This window comes from Oratosquilla oratoria, chromosome 11 (assembly GCF_046742065.1).
Source record: "Oratosquilla oratoria isolate Oo_2021 chromosome 11, ASM4674206v1, whole genome shotgun sequence".
NCBI lineage: Eukaryota > Metazoa > Arthropoda > Malacostraca > Stomatopoda > Squillidae > Oratosquilla > Oratosquilla oratoria.
In genome coordinates, this window is record NC_134787.1 from 8395811 (window position 1) to 8413520 (window position 17710).

At 37.4% G+C, this 17710-nt stretch overlaps 1 protein-coding gene across 1 annotated transcript in view; it reads left to right on the forward strand.

The window, feature by feature from the left end:
- The window catches only part of LOC143029445 (uncharacterized), an 18902-nt gene extending 9011 nt beyond the window's left edge, over positions 1-9891 (forward strand). The window contains exons 2-4 of the mRNA XM_076192090.1: positions 3178-3849; positions 5780-5875; positions 6587-9891. Coding sequence (XP_076048205.1) covers positions 3646-3849; positions 5780-5875; positions 6587-8185 — 1899 coding nt within the window. The 5' untranslated portion in view covers positions 3178-3645 and the 3' untranslated portion in view covers positions 8186-9891. The remainder of the gene's footprint in view (positions 1-3177; positions 3850-5779; positions 5876-6586) is intronic.
- Positions 9892-17710: the final 7819 nt, after the last annotated feature.

Here is a 17710-nt window from a genome sequence, read left to right on the forward strand (position 1 = left end):
CAAAACTGTATTCACTGTAGAGCACTGTCATTTGGTTCCTTAAGTTCTCGGTCGGAGCAGTGAGAACCCATTTGAAATTACTGGGGAGCGTGGGTCAATCTCTTTATTCCTCCACATGTAGAGGTTGCTTTCGACTAGCCTACTCATACCCTTGCCATGTTTAACGCTTCCAAATCTCTCCTGTTTATGATAACAATGAACGATAAGGGCAAAGGTCATCGACCGGAGGCTCTTTTGAAAAAGAACTTAATTGGCAGGTAATAGATAGAGAAGGAAGCACTTAAGAAGAGGAAAAAAAAGAAGATGGGATTTTAAATCCACATTCCACTCCCAGCCTTCAGAACAGTTAGTAATGAACAAAAAACAAAATCAGAACTTAGCAACTGTCAGTTGTAGTATGAGAAGCAGCCTGTTAAAGCTTTGCTTAGAAAATGCAAATATTAAGCTTTAGTTAATTTGTGCAGAAACTGGAATATCTATGATAGTAGCGCAGCAATACGAATTCCGTGTTTTGACCTCTATGCATTTTGGCAAATACCATTTTTCTTGACTGCCTTGGAACAGAGATACTTTTGTACTAAAAAAAAGAGATAGAATTAGATTATAATTTAGTTCAAGAATACCTGGAACCATGAAAAGAGATTTATATCTTCTCCTCTCTGATATACTATAAAATAGAGAAAAAAAGAAAACAAATAATCTCTTACGAGTTGGGAGTTTTTTTTTTTTACATTATTCTTGCTACCGTTTGACAAGTTGCACTGGTGACATCAACGCACCATTAGATACAAATCTCACATGGTTTGATCTCTTCCCACAGCCTTATAGTCTTGACCCTTAAACACCACGACTTACTAAATAGATTTGTCTTAATTTAGCGTTATATGGTTTTACTCAGCTTATACATATTGTTCGGGCTAAAGCCAGTCTATTTCAGTTGGGTGAGAGGAGGTGTTTGGGTCTTCTGGAAGAAATATGTATACATGCGTACTATACACATGTATACATATATACATACATACATGCATACATACATACATACATACATACATACATACATACATACATACATACATACATACATACATACATACATACATACATACATACATACATACATACATACATACATACATACATATATTCATACATACATACATACATACATACATACATACATACATACATACATACATACATACATACATACATACATACATACATACATACATACATACATACATACATACATGCATATATACATACATACATACATACATACATACATACATACATACATACATACATACATACATACATACCTATATACATACTTACGCACTGTATATACATACATAAATTTATACATGTATAAATCCATACTTATAAACATACATACACTTATACACACATATACTGTACGCACACACATTATCTACGTATGGCTATTTTTTAAAATATATATTATCTTGGCACCGGCAAATCTGCATGTATTTGAAACAAAATATAATTCTCGTGCAATTCAAAAAAATCTCAAATTCACGCATATCGGGTTGTTGGCTACTTATTCTATCATTTTGGTTGTCACTCGACTATACCCTTCAGCCACGTAGTATCCACTCGATTCACTTTATCTCGGGTAAACTCTTTTGCGGCACTCATTTCTTTATTCTGGTTACTAAAAAGTTATATTATACAGACTTATGGCACTCCTTTGGAAGAAAGCGAGTTAATATGTACATTACACTTCTCATCATACCAGAAAAAGTCATCTTGGCTCCGCCCCTCTCCTGGATTTCCACCAATCCCGGGGACCCAAACCTTTACTCGGGCCGATGATTCAGAGGCAGGGGTTGGGGCTTAGATGACCGCTTGTTGTGTTGAGGTTATAGATTATTATCTATTCAAGTCTCGATTTTGGGTGAATTTTGCAAGCTACGTCATGTATTTGAGGACGGGGTTTGTTATGATAATTGTATATCTAGAATGACACTTGAAGGTTCATTCTCTGAGTGGGCTTAGGACTTGTCTGACTTGCTTCTTTTTTCCTTGATCTCTGAATGTTGCAGTTATTGATCATAGGTTTATTGGAAATTAATTCAATACGTAGTTTGCATGTGGTTGTGGGTTTTTTTTTTATCGATTTTTTGTTGCAAAACGTGTATTGAACTTAGTCAAGATGTTTTCGAAAACAAAAATATCAACCATTGGTACAGGATTCCCAGCAAAAGTGTAAACATTATCTTAAGATAAAAATAAAAAGGGTTAAAAGCTGATAATTCAGTAAAATCTAGGAACTGAAAACCAGCATTTGATGAACATTGTCAAAGAATGTCTATGAAATATGTTGGGACAAACAGAGTGTAGTTTGTGTGTATTTTTCCTGCAATGATGCTATATTCTGGCTTCTACAGAACAAATATAATTTCAATCTATACTGAGCATTTTATTAACTATTATGTCTTTCTCCCTCCTGACCACCATTCTCTAGCACAGTAGTTTATAACCTTTTGTGTCATCCTGTAGCACCCTTTTGTCGGAATTTCTTCTCTTCTTTTTTACAAATTTATCCAACTAAACAGATGAAATATCATTTCTTATTGTTAATTCAACATGTGCCATGTAAGAAAATGTGATCTTCTTTAGATTATACAGATTGTAGAATCTGAAATTTTAGTTTGTAGAAAGATAAATACTTCAACTGTTTCAGTCTGAAAGCGTCTGTTATCAATTCCCCCTGACTCCCTAGAATTTTATCCAAGAGGGAATTTTTTCCTAGATATAACTCTGGTCCGCCTATACTTATTCTAATTTTCGCTGTCACGATATCACTATTCATTTCTAATTTGCGTCGAGAAATAGTAAATTATGAAGCCAGATATTTACATTTCTAATGAACGTAAATAATGAACTAAGATAATTTGTTAAACTTGTACACATATAATTTTCTATTCTTATATTATCACTGTCAACCACAGAAAATATATATCAGTCTTTTAATTCATTCATAAATATAGAAAATGTACAATATTATAGCAAATAAGAAAAATGCCTAAACAGATTTTCTTTCCATCCACAGGTAGCTATCATTTTTTTAATTCATTCATAAATATAGAAAATGTACAATATTATAGCACATAAGAAAAATGCCTAAATGGATTTTCTTTTCCTCCACAGGTAGCCATGAATTGTAGAGCCCCAAATTAGATGGCATCAACAAGAATGACTAACAAACACTTGCGGCAGCAGCATCATAGTAAAACAAGAGAAAAATGTCATTGGATCAGTCTCCGAAGGCAATACTAGAAGCATAAAAAAAGGAAGACGATAAAAACTTCCCCCACCCCCCCGAACTGAGACACCTTTCTCTCCGGACCTCTCGCCAACCTGTCCATCTGTACAATACCAGTTCCTGCGCCTGTGCAACTCCAGACACCGCCTCTCGTTGCATAGAACTTTTTTCATCGCTTCTAATTCTCCGCCAAACTCCACAAACGTAGCTCTAAGCGATATACTCCCGCCCGTGTTCTCTCCGAATTCCTACCCGGCAAGTTCTCCTAGCTCCTCCTCCATCCCCTCCCCCTCCCCCTCCCAACTCCAAGGCACCCTCCTCCCCCTCCGTTACAACAGTCTACGATCTTCACGATGGTGGATATCGTCTCAGAAGACAAACTGCAGGCGCTGGGAGAGGATGCCACTGACGAACTGGCACTCTCATCCCCTGGCACAGAAGATCTTAGTTTGAATTATCAGAGTGTGGAAGACGAATCTCTTGCGGAAGGAGTTACTCCCATAGGCATGACGGCCGATACACTAAACTCGAGGAGATCCGTCTCCGCCGAGCGAAGGGTAAGGAAAATGATTTGTTTTGATAAGTGGTCTTTAGTAACAGGAATGACAGCCGCTATGCCGGTTGTGTCACTTCTTCTCTTTTATTTCCTTTTCTTTGCAGAGATAACCATGTTTTATGCAAAAGAGATTAAATCTAAAGTAATATAATCTTTTAAAGGAATTTTGATAAAATGTACTGTAACGTGGAATCAAGGAATTACCAGTGATAGTGATAATGTTGAAAAGATATGCGAAAACCTCGAGATGAACTCCAGAATCTCTGACAAAGCGGCAGTGGCATCATCGTTTGTACGATGAAATGAGAAAAACGTGGAGATATTTAGAGAAATTACGAAACAGTTCTCAGATGGGACTGAAAGTAAAACTAGTTTTTGTGAGTCCTTAAAAGGTTCCCAATGAAATCAGTGGGAACAAAGCATTAAACAAATCTGGGATACTCCCATGTTATAAACCTAAAGATACTTAAACTCATTAGAAGCAAAAAAAAATATATATATAGACAAAGCCAGTGCCTAAAAATTCTCATATCATATTTATTCGGGACATATTTTATTTACAACAAATGTAAAATAATTGACTTAAATAGAAAATGGAAATACTTCCCTCCGGCCGATAGCCCTGCTCAGGTGCTCATCTGGATCCGTCATTCCTGGATTCCTGAAGAAGCTTATGAGGTGCCTCAAAACTGAACTTGGCGTGGCCTCAACCAACGTATAAACACGACTTCATTGCTGGGAAGTCATTTGAGTAGAATAGAACTTTCAACTTTATGGAATTGAAGGCATCTGTGTTTTCATGAAGTTTGGGAAGAACTCAAAGATACTTTAGTAAATTTTCTAATTCGTAGAGGGAAAGTTAAGCTTAAAAACAACTTTATACTAGGAGTAATTATTCAAACTTTATGAAATTAAATTTCACCTAAGTTGCAGTACGATTGTTAAATGTAATAGTTTTGATAACTATGCACGTTTCTCAGAAAACAAATCAAAGATGGACACTCCAGTATCATGAATAGATATACGGTATTCATACATTGGTACATGAGAGGGGAAAGATATTATATAGCCCAATAAAACGAGTACACTTTATTTCATTTAAGGTAATAAGGCACTACAGATACTGTACAATAACACACAAACATTAGTTTTTGGTGTGAAAAATCAACATACATAACGCCACATTTACGAATCGATTAATGATATTAGTTAAAGATGTTGAAAAGAGTCCTTATAAGTACTGTGACTCATCACACTATTTTCTGTGCCCTTATGAGAGGTTGATCATCTCTTGTACGTGTATGCATGTTTGCGAGGGAGCTTATTTTATATCCGTATATATTTATGCATGTATATATATATATATATATATATATATATATATATATATATATATATATATATATACTGTATATATATATATATATATATACAAATTTATGAATGCACACACTCATACACGTGTGCGTATGCATGTATGCGCACGTGTCTGTATGTGTTACGTCCACAGGTGTTCACAGTTGTAATGCGTACTTGTCTGAATCAAATGTTATGCTTATAAACCCGTTTAGTGAATTTTCTTTGGTGGAATGAGAGATTAATGCTGTCAATAACCTTGGATTCAGATTTATTTTTAGTTTTATTTGATAGTTTTATAGGTCTTATTTCAAACGCTTGCACTGAATTTATAAAGTTAAGTGTAATACAATATTCTCACTAATTGCAGTTTGGCTTGAAATGATATGTATATTGATAACTCTTGAAGTAAATTAAGATGAAAATTAGTGTGACTCACACTTAGCTCGCAGTGTTAGAGAAATATATAATAGATATATTAGAGTTGTCAGGTTCAAGGAATAAGTACAACAGTTTAATTCATGTGCAACTGTACAGCGTGTAGTCTGACTCATTGGTATTTCTATTTCTTGCAGAGTAACAAGCCACTGATGGAAAAGAAAAGGCGTCAGAGGATGAATACTTCGCTCAATGAACTTAAAAACCTCGTGCTGGAAGCACTCAAACGTGACGTAAGTACCAAAGAAGTTATGTTTTTTCTTAGTAGCCACCTGAAACAATCTTAGTTATAACTTTGTGAGTATGTAATTATGAAGACACATTTGTTGTAAGGATGTGATATAAAGAGGTGCCGCTGGATTACGGAATTATAACTTGTGATGTTTTGGACAATAGAAAGTCGATAGAATATAAAAAATATATTCTCTTAGAGCCTTGAGTGAAGATAATCATGCATGCTATTCCTCTCCCAGCTAAAGATAGATAGATAAATAAAAAATAAATAAATAAAAGGATTAAGATATGGGAGCAGGATACGAGTAAGATGTTTGGAAATCACATGTTATTGGTAGACAGATGTTTAATACTTAACACATTTTCTTTAAAGTGACGCCAGTTATATTAAACCAATAGAGATAGACATTTATGAATCCTTTTGACTAATAAGTTAGTCTCACAAGCAAAACTTGTGGCATATGGAGCTAATGGGGAATTATGTGTGCACTATCTCTAACATAATTACACTCAAGTGTGGTAGCATATTGAAATACACACTTACATGAGTTGTGATTTATTTATTACTACTACAGAGAAACACCTGAACACGTTGAAATTCCCACGTCTGCCCACAACCAGTGCAACAATAAACACTACTAAGTCAGGCTTATTTGCCCGTTTACTAGATATACCATGTCAGCTAATCACAGTCCTTTTCTTTCCGACAGCCCTCGCAGTATAGCAAACTAGAGAAGGCAGACGTCCTAGAAATGACGGTGAAGTACGTGCAAGCATTGCATCGACAAGAAGCTGCGCTACGCCGTCAGTGCAAAGAAACCAACGGCAAATACACCGCGGGCTTCAAACATTGTGCCACAGAGGTCACACGCTTCCTCACTGGCGTCAAAGGACTACCCGACGACCTTCAAGCAAGACTGCTACAACATCTCAACTCCTCTTCCACGACCTATACTACAAACAGCAGCAGCAGCAACACGAATAACAGCAACAGCAACAACTACCTCCACAACAGTGTGACGCTGGCACCGTCTACTGCCCCCATCATTCTTGTGGTGAACAACTCAGGTATGCCTCCTCCAACTCCTGCTACCACCACCACCTTCACCAGTCTGCCCCCACCCAACGTCCCACAGACACTCACAGTCGGTGCTCCTCCAGTCACCACCGTCAATGCAGAGAGGCCACAAGACTCATTCGTGCAAAATTCAGGAAACTCACTCGGAGCTCAACCTCAGTTAACGATTGCACCAGAGCCGGTGATCTCAAACACCCCCTCTGCAACGGTCCCCCAGTCAACAAACTTTGCTCCTCAAGGGGTCCCGGGTATGGTAGCCTCAGCCGCCCAGCCCGTAATGCCAAGTATCAAACTTATACCCACACAGCTCAGTAACGGCGACATAGCCTTCATACTTCCTGCTCCAGCAACAAATCAGTCTGGAACAAACTCGACCACTACACCGAGCGTCATCAAAACCGTCACTGTTCCTCTTAAAAGCGACGGTGGTGTCATGGTTGATAACAGTGTTCTTTGTGCATCTCTAACTAGACCAATGAACAATTCAGCGCACACCAAGGCTACTCTGGACCGTACTTTCCTCAACGCTCTAAACCAAGGGTCAGAAGTGAATGACAGCATGACCAAGGAGATAGAGTCACCTTTTTGCTCAGTTAGTAGTTCGACGGATATCCAGCAGACTTCTTCCTCGTACAAAGTTTCAGTTCCAGCGACTTCTGCAGCCAGCGAGAGTTCGCTATCGGAACTCCAAGATGTTTCCGATGAATATTTCTCCTGCTCAAGTCTCGACTCTCCCCTCTCGTGTGTTAGTATGGCAGAATCCCCAATTCCCACGACTACCTCATGGCAAGAAGATCCAGCTGCAGCTCTCGACCAAGCGACTCCCCAGAAGACACAGGGAAACCCAAAGGACATGACCACGAGACGTTCTGGTTCACGATCCCCTTTGTTGAGGAAGTCGTCACCATTGATGAGTCTTAACTTTCGGGAAGAATTGGGACAACATCATCAACAACCCACACCTTCGAGCGGGAACTCAAGGTTGAGAGGGACAAGTCGCACCGGCGTCGACTCTCACGAGCAACGGCGCCAGCCATTGCTCGCTCCTCGCCCCATCTTCGGATACCCGACTGGGCCACGAGAAGGGTCCTGCCAGGGAGGAAGTCACAGATATGCCCCGCATAAGGTGGTGCCTGTCGTTGTTGATGACGATAATCCTGTTGCTATTAATCTTGCCGTCCACGACCGTGACCATCAGCAATCTGAGGACGTATGGAGGCCTTGGCAATAAGCTAAAGCTTCTTCATAATTTTTCCATAAGTGCCATTGGTCGTCGTGTGATCCGCTTGATCCGTAAATACGTCATAGCCTCACTCGCCTCCCACTGGACTGTCCACACTCGATACAGGACGTGGGAGGCGAGTTGTCCACACCCACTTAAGGCGAATAAGTGTGCAATGTGGATGCTTCCCACCATGGAGTGCCAGTTAGTTTAAGTTCTTGATCTCATTATTTACCTACACTTTTGTCACCAAATCTAACACTGTGTGTCGTTAACCCTGCACGCACGCCTGATCTTGCACTGCATGCCCAGTACCTTGTATGTTTGCACCATGCACCGATGTTTTGAGTTACATGCACCTTTGCACCTGCACCTGCACGTGTGTTCACTCTGCACCCTACTACCACATTGTTTTAAGACTATGGCCCCCACTGTCGCAGGTAGAAACCCTTTCATGTGTCGAGACACTCGCGTCCGCTGACAGTGTCCTGGTGGGTTACTTCTGACGATGAAATTGCAAACACGCATTGAAATGATATTGGAAGAGTTTGAAAACTTGCAAAGTTAACCCATTTATTCTGATACTTTTCTCTCGTAGTCGCAAATCTAATTAATCTATATTCTTTAATTAATTTCTCATCCCCACAATTTCTCACGAGACAAATTTAGGTGATCTTATACCCTTGTCGAAATCAAACAGCACCAAAATATCAATATCCACCACTAAAGTAACTAATGTCTGATAGTTTTTTGAGACCGTTCAAGTCAATCTTTATAATGTACCTACTAGAATCTTCTTTTTTCATTTGATTTAGTTGATTTTGGAATATATTTTCTTTTTAGAAACTTAGTCTTTGTTCGACATGCCTTTTCTACTTACGCTTTGTTCATAGATTATCCATATTCTCCTTGTCTATACAGGAATACTTTTGTTTCGTGAATCATTTCCTCTATGTACGGTTTCTTATCGTAATCTATACTGTTCTTTCCTTCTTTCTTCTCTAAATCCTTGGTAACAAAATTCGTCTCACACATAAATTTCCTAACCTTTTATACTACATTTTCATAATTCTGAACTAAGAAGGGTTTTAACATTAAACGAGCAGCATTAAAAATAACCTTTCTACACTTCAGATCTATTTAACAATATTCTGAAATAAGACTGCATGACGTCTGTCACTCAATACTTCTCGAAAACAATAGTTTACATTCGACCCTTCAAATTGCTTTTGATCCTGTATGGTGAAGCCCTTCTGCTGATAAAAATTTTCCTAGCTGTTACGCGCATGTCTTCTGTAGTTTTCCACAGCTATTCACATCTCAGTTCTTCCTATACCATGAATATGATAACAAAGAAAAAGAAAAGAAGATACAAGAATAGAGTAAGGGAGTGCAGCCACGAAGACGGCCAACAAGGTGCCGAAACAAGGCAAGGGAAAAAACTAGTCCAATGTTCTGTGTCTGTCTTTCATAAGTACCTGAAAATCTGAAGAAAACAAGAATAATGTGCTCATTAAATAATCAAACTAGTGGCTATTCATTCAATGACAATATATTTCCTCCTAAAGATCGATATGTCTATTTATTTTTCAAATGATTTCACCTTTTATCTAGCATTGTTATGAAAGGGTTGGTATTATTTATACATAGCCCAGTGAGACAAATCTGTGATTAAAATTCTGCATTGTGGTGCCATTCTATTATATTGTATAACATTATTGCACCTTTTTTAATATACTAAAAAATGAAAGATGTCTTTATTTCTCCTTTTAGAACTACATCATTGGAATATTAAAATTTCTATGTCCTGTTGGCATTTGTAACTGTCTAGACAATTATTTTCTTGTCTCTTTGTACGCTTGACCATGTAATCTCTAGATAACGATAAAGCGCTTGTTTGATAATTAAATTGCAATAAAAATGAAGTACTATTGGTATGATACAAGAACAACTAAGTCAATGAATACATCCAAATCATTTAGAGATAACCGTATACATTATACGCACCAATTATTATCAGGAAGCAACAAGCCCAAGGAAATGCATTTTCGCTATCATCCTAAGCTATACTTTTGATTTCAAACTTCCTTCAGCTAAGTCAATTAGATTTTTTCGCTCCAAGTGTATTAGGAATAGAAAAATTGGTAATCCAAATTTGCTTACCGCACGTTTTAGTAACTCTGACTTTTCTAACCATTACGACAATCGTCAATTGTTAAAGACCTTATAGTTTATCAGTTTTAGATTAGCAAATTTTATTAAAGAAAAACATTGGTAGCTGTTAGATTAATTATCTTGACGAGGATACTTAAATTTACATAAAATACACAAAAAAGTAGAAATTTCACCGAAACTGGGGGAACTATGAGTTTGAGGAGCCTAACTATGGTGACTTTTATCCATATATGAAAGAAATATATTTTCATTTTGTCACGACACTGATGATATTAGAAAATATACTCAGATCTTAATCTCAAAACGACCACAGAAGTCTCCGAGGTTATTGAATAAGCCGGAGGGAGTACAAAAATATATTTCGGACTCAGAGTTGCTGGTATACATAAAAAGAACTGCACCTGCATTAGGGATAAAAAAAATCATATTCATTTCTGTTTAAAAAAAAATCAAATATTTATGTGAAAGGCAAACGTGGTATCTTGAACAGTTACTTTTTTATAAACAAAATATATCAAAGCAGAGTTATGCCTAATTTTGTAACTTCTTTAAAAAACATAATTCTGGAAACATAAGCAATAGAATTATTATTGCCGAATGGTTGTATACATTTAAGATTAATACAACAATAGCGTTGTCCTGAGAAGTTTGAAGGAAATCAGAAATGAAAATATTATTTCATTAGAAGTCATTCAAAATACATAGTACAACTATAGAAGTAATTGAAAAATGAAAATTATCATTAAACATTACTACTTAATCAAAAAGGTAGAAAATAAGAAATCATAAACCAGCAAGATCGTATATATAAATTTAGTAATTGAAGAACAGATGAAAAACGTGTGATAGATGCTATCGATCATTAAGGGAAACTTTTGCCTGTAGTTCCCATGTACACTTCCGCAATTTACTCGAATTTCACAATACTTAAAGCTATGGTAATAGACTATATATTATATATGTGTCGACTTAGGTGAGGTACATTTGTCATACTTGTACCATGCACCTCAGGTGTATCTGCCGTATTGTCGGGTTGTCGACAAGCAAGCTGGCTCCCCAAACTTTTTTCCAACAGTAATGAAGTGTTCGACAATCTGACGAAAAAAAAGAGAGTCACTGGCTACCCAACCCCGTTATGGGTCATTATTCCATGTCTTTGCCACGCGAGGCATTCTTTCAGGTCCTGGAGACGAGTCTCGGAGGCTGAGTTGTCCGACTTCAACCTGTGACAGAGGCACCTCCAGAGCCAAACAGTAGCCACCTCCAGAGCCAAACAGTAGCCACCTGGGCAGACACCATACAGTCTGCAGTTGTCTACTCTTTGTGCCAAGAGGGATGGGTTGTAGATATATATACCTTTCCAAGACCCTTGGGAATGATGGGTTAAGGATAGATACTGAACTCCCAATCTCTCATAATTGGAAGTTAATCTTGCGAAATAAAGAGAACATCTTAAAGAAAATACAAAATGCTGAATTAGCCATTACTTTTAATGAGATATGTTTAATGAGATATGTTTAAGAGAAAACCTCCTGCCACTAGTAATTCTTTCCGTAATCCTAACAACGACGATATTAATAAAAGCTTTGTAGGACCCACGTATTCAAGCGACGTCACTCAGCTTGGTACAGTATGTAACTTCACACATTTGTCGATTGGACTGCCTGAATAAAGGATCGATGAAATTAAGATTACATGTCATGCTAAGCTGAGCGCCGACGGAAAATGGTCAGGGCTTCTAAAGCGTTCTTTTTGTACGGTCAGGTTTGGCACAACGGTAACGTTCTTGCTCTATGGTAAACAATCGCACATACAAACAGGGGCAGTCACAATGGCGGAGCTTTTTAATCTAGTTGTAAAAAAAATCACACACACACACACTCACACACACTCACACACACACACACACACACACACACACACACACACACACACACACACACACACACACACACACACACACACACACACACACACACACACACACACACACACACACACACACACACACACACACACACACACACACACACACACATGTGTATGCATGTGTATGTATGTGTGTGTGTGTGTGTGTGTGTGTGTGTGTGTGTGTGTGTGTGTGTGTGTGTGTGTGTGTGTAAATGTATATGTGCGCGTGCGAGTGTGTGTGTGTGTGTGTGTGTGTGTGTAAATGTATATGTGCGCGTGCGAGTGTGTGTGTTCACGTACGTGTCTTTACATGAGTAAGTGTATGTTTGCATGCATGCATGAATATACATATGTATATAAGAATGTTTATGTACACAAGTATATGTATATGAGTCTCGATATATATGTACATCAGACTTAGATGTAGTCTTTGTCTGTCACAATAATAACAATAGTGTTTTCGTGTCATAGATTTCCAAATAAATGATTTTATTATACCTCCCCGAATTTGAGATCTAGAGCTTTGCATTATATGCGAAGTCACGTTGGATTGCTTGATTTTCATTCCTCTTTACGCGCATTGTTAATCCTTTGCTTCTCTGTATTTATCCAAAAACTACCCTCTGATTTCCCAGTTAATGAACATGGCATGAAATATTCATATGTGGATATGGAGATAATTGCTTTGGTGCAACTTTAATAACCTAACGTGTTCTCTCTCGTTTGCGATCGTTTTCAATAGTAATAAGTTTTAAAATTATAGCGGTGATGAGGTAACTACTTCAGGTGATGATAATTTTGGGTGAAAGAGGAAAAAAAAATGTCTTGTTTCACTACGATGACAGAAAAATTATAAATCTGAGTTATTGGGAAATTAGCTTGGAACTCAAAATTATGATAGTTAAGAATCTGTCAGTTGCCCAAGAAGAACAATACATTGGATCTTGTTCTACTTTCTATGGTAAATCATGACATGACTCATTGGTACTGAAAATTGATTTGTACTGTGGCAGGAATTAATCTGAACAACAATGGTCATATTGTCTTTAGAAAAAATAAAAAATATACTATGACATCCGTTGTATCTTTTGTTATAGTATGACTAAGGTTATATTGGTCACATTGTTATTTCTATTACTTCTTTATTGTGGTTATAAATTTGAGGTTTAAAACACAGCTTATTGTGACTGATACTATTTGCCGTTTGTCGGTAATGCAAACAACCAGAATAAAAATGTCTGTAAATTCAAAACAACAAATAAAACGTTAACGGTTATTCAATATTAGCTTCAAGGCAAACTGACATATTACTATGCTGCACCAGTACGGACACTGAGAATTCCTCTTTATCCTTATGTATCTAGCCTACCTAATCCATACCAGATAGCGATGTTACGCTCGCTCATGGGCCATCGTCAAACCGTGGGAAGAGAAGCTGGTTTCTGGAGACGGTCAAACCTAGATACTGCCAACGTCTTTAAGACCTAATCAATTACTGAAGTACCTCGGCGAAGAATATGGATTTAGATGTAAGACAGAACACGATAATTGCATTGCAAACACTCCTGTACCATACAGATGAAGCCAAACTATGTACTTATTAAAATAAAATCGAAAAATGAACAAGCGAGTGGCAACATTTTTCGCTGGTGTCCACCACGCGCGCAGTGCAAGGCCATCCACTTGATCGTGTTCCTTAATGTTTATGTTTTCGCTAAGTCTTCGTGTCTTTCCTGGTTTTATGAGACTAAAATGTTTTGTTCAATCCTTTATTCCCCGTCTTCAAGTGAACTTTAAACTGGCGCAATCCAGACGACACATATCGGTAAAATTAGACAGCTTCAGGAAATATTGAATTTCTTTTTAAATCTCGTTAAAAAGACCACAGAAACATTAGATAAAATCGTTCAATCGAAGCTTGAAACTAAGTAGTAAACTTCTATAGATGATAAAACAACCATTAAATACATCTGCATGTAAAGCAACATAAGCATGATCCAAAAGTGCCACTATTTTACGCAGCGGTCTGGCAACACGCGTCCTAACTAATGAACAAACAAAAACATCATCGATTGTGGCGACCTTCCACCTGAGATTACTAGTCGCCACCGTGGGAACCTAAGTCCTGCACGTGCAGACGACACGCAACCACACGTCACCGTCGCATGCCTACACGCTACCACACGCCTCGATGTCCCGCACACGCCCAAACATCCTCCACACGCCACACACTTAACTTTCTAAGTGACCGACACACGTTTATACTCCCGAAGAGCACCTTTTCTCTACGTATAGTCTGAGCACCCGAAGCCCGCCCCATAGCTAGCACACGCCCCCCCAACCGAACCTGTTTTTCTACCCCGCACACGCCTGTGCACCTGAACAGGTTTTTATATCTTGCACGCACACGCTTGCACAAACCGACATGCTTCCATGCTCCGCACGCGCGTTCGAGACCGGATATGCTGCCATGCTCCGCACACGACCATACCCACCAACATAACCTCAGTACAAACGGAAACAAAAGCTCTGTAATCCCTCCGGAATTCAAGCTATTAACTACTGTCAAGCCTCGCCAGCTAAATTCAATTGCCTGGATTTGTCAGAATGAATTCCATGAAATAAAAACTGCATTGTATTTCAAAAAGGTTAAATGTACAAATGAAGCCTGCAATAATGGAATTTGATTCACAAAAAATATCTAATTGAAAAACAATGACTGCAGAGAAAACATATACTTTTCAACGAAAAAATTATTTGCATAATTACATTTAACAGGGTGTCATGACTCCTGTCCCTCTATACATGTGTAGCATATTTCTCCAGCTCAATGCTCATAAGAGTAAAGGAGACTGCAAGAGACCATAAGGCCTACACTAGGCAGTTCCATGTCTATTACCACCTATCATCCCCATTCATAAAGTTATCAAACCTACTCTTAAAACAACCAACAGTTTTAGCAGCGCTCAATACATTGTAACTAAATCTATTACATTCGTTAACCACTCATAGTAAACCAGTTCCTGCTTATTTCCTTCTTAAATCTAAATTTGTCCAATTTAAATCCTTTACTGCAAATCATGCCCTGCAATCATCAAACGATGACCTTGCCTGTATCACCCTTACCGCTTCTCCTTCTTCATCACCAATTTTTCCAGGTTATATTGCGCACATTCACATATGACTCTCCTACGGTTTCTCTCTCGTGATAAGACTAAAGGCCTTCCGTCGAAATGCTATGCCATTGTAATTAATTATTCATTTATGAATACTGTACAATCCAAAGCCAAAAGTCCTTCTCGCCCCTCCTCAATTTGATTATGCAAATATGGCTTCTTGAACAGACTATTTGATAACTTTCTTTATACATTTTTGTCGTTTATTCTTAGACATATATATATATATATATATATATTTATTTATATCTTTATGTATATGTATATATATATATATATATATATATATATATACATATTTACATACATATATATATATATATATATATATATATATGTATATATGTATATATACATATATATGAAAAAGGGGTCTGTAGCGATGATAAGAAAAATACTTGCATTGTTAAGTTCAGGAAAGATGTTGGGGCCTTAGGTAGTAATTTTACAATTGGACAAAAATTATTGAAACAGCGAGTCAGCTATCTATATCTTTTAACAAATGGAAATTTGATAATTTTGAACAAGTTATATTTCTTAGAAATAGGGCGCTATTTTACACCCAGGCTTACTAGTTATTAAGTTTTATTGCATTCCCAAATGGAGAAAGAAAGTAGTGTATTTACCCTGGTGTACCAACAAATCCTGTACTCTGTTGTACAAATCATTTCACTCGTAACTGGCTGGCATCTTTTGCGTCATAAAATAATTATTTACACCGTAGATATACAAAATAAAGACTTACTCCCAAAGTCTAAATAAAAGCTACTGTATCACTTATAAGTAGAAACAAGTGTATATCAGCAAAAAACGTATTCAACACAATATTTGAATTGCTGCAGTGTATTCACGAATTATTTCGAGACATGTGCAGACAGCATGGGCTTTATTAACGTATGTTAGAACATGTAACACATGTAATATTCATTTATAAATACACGGTGGCATATTGAATGGTATCTCAATTCTTGCCTTATTGACACTGATGGGAGTTAAATGGCTTTCTGTAAATGATACGTTCAAGAACATATGTACAAAAGAATGGGGGAGACTGCAAAAGATCATAAGGCCTACACTAGACAGTTCCATGTCACTTACCACCTTTCATATCTATCCATAAAGTTATCTAATCTTCTCTTAAGATAACACATTGTTTCAGCTCTCTGTTGGTAAACCAATTCTTGCTTATTTCCTTCTTAAACCTAAATTCATCTTGGCCGTTCTAGGACAAAGGGCGAAGGCGATGCTTTTGGCCGCGCTTAAGCGCCTCTGATGTAAGCACTTTATCTTCCACATCACATATGGAACGAAACATGAGCATACACTGCGACATGTGACAGACATTTTACCCAATTAACCTCTACCACGATGTCGGTTTTTACAGATTATATTTTGGATGACGCTAGACAATGTACCCCAGGGGACTCTATCTCATGGTGGAAGAGTTAGATTTATCAGCAGTCAATTCTTAAGGTATAGTTATTCGCTTATCATAATCTATACTAGCTTACGACATTATTCTATTTGGCTAGTGGAGGACTCGATTCAAATTCGCGTAACAGTTTTATTTATAAGTATCAATAATACAACACATTCATATACACATGCGTATCCAAGACATATATAATCAGGTGATATCTACACTATTACTAAGTCATATAGATCGATACGCATCAAATATGATATAGGCACTTGCATGCCATCAGCACAGAGGCAAACATTAAATATGTAAGTTCTAATCGTAGACTACCACAAAATCTTAAACTACCTGCACAATCGTACAATACCTAAATAAGGTACAATTTTTCTAAATAAGGAGCTTTATCGTGCTTAGAGATTGCAACACATATACATTATATGTATACATTATATGTATACTAACAATGCTTTGCCACTTAAACCGGGTGAATTTGGGTTTGCGGGTTTTGTTCGGTCAAAAACCAGATTATCACCTTTGACTCTGTAACAGGCTACAAAAGATATTTTTGACTAATGGTGACCTTATTTTTCTGATCCGCCCCGTTTTGTAAAGGTTGCGATTTGATCCTGGAGATAAGGAAAATGAAATGTATGTAAATATGTTTCTAGATAATTCCAAGTCCTTTTCAAAAGATTCACAGAATCATTCGTGCCCCAAAGGATATACAACCTCCTGCCCATTTATCGTATAAATTTAGTAGACAGCAAAAAAGACCAATTGCTATTTGCCCACACACAAAAGAATCCAGAATTATATTAAACTTCCAAAATTTAGGCCTTATTCAACGGCTGT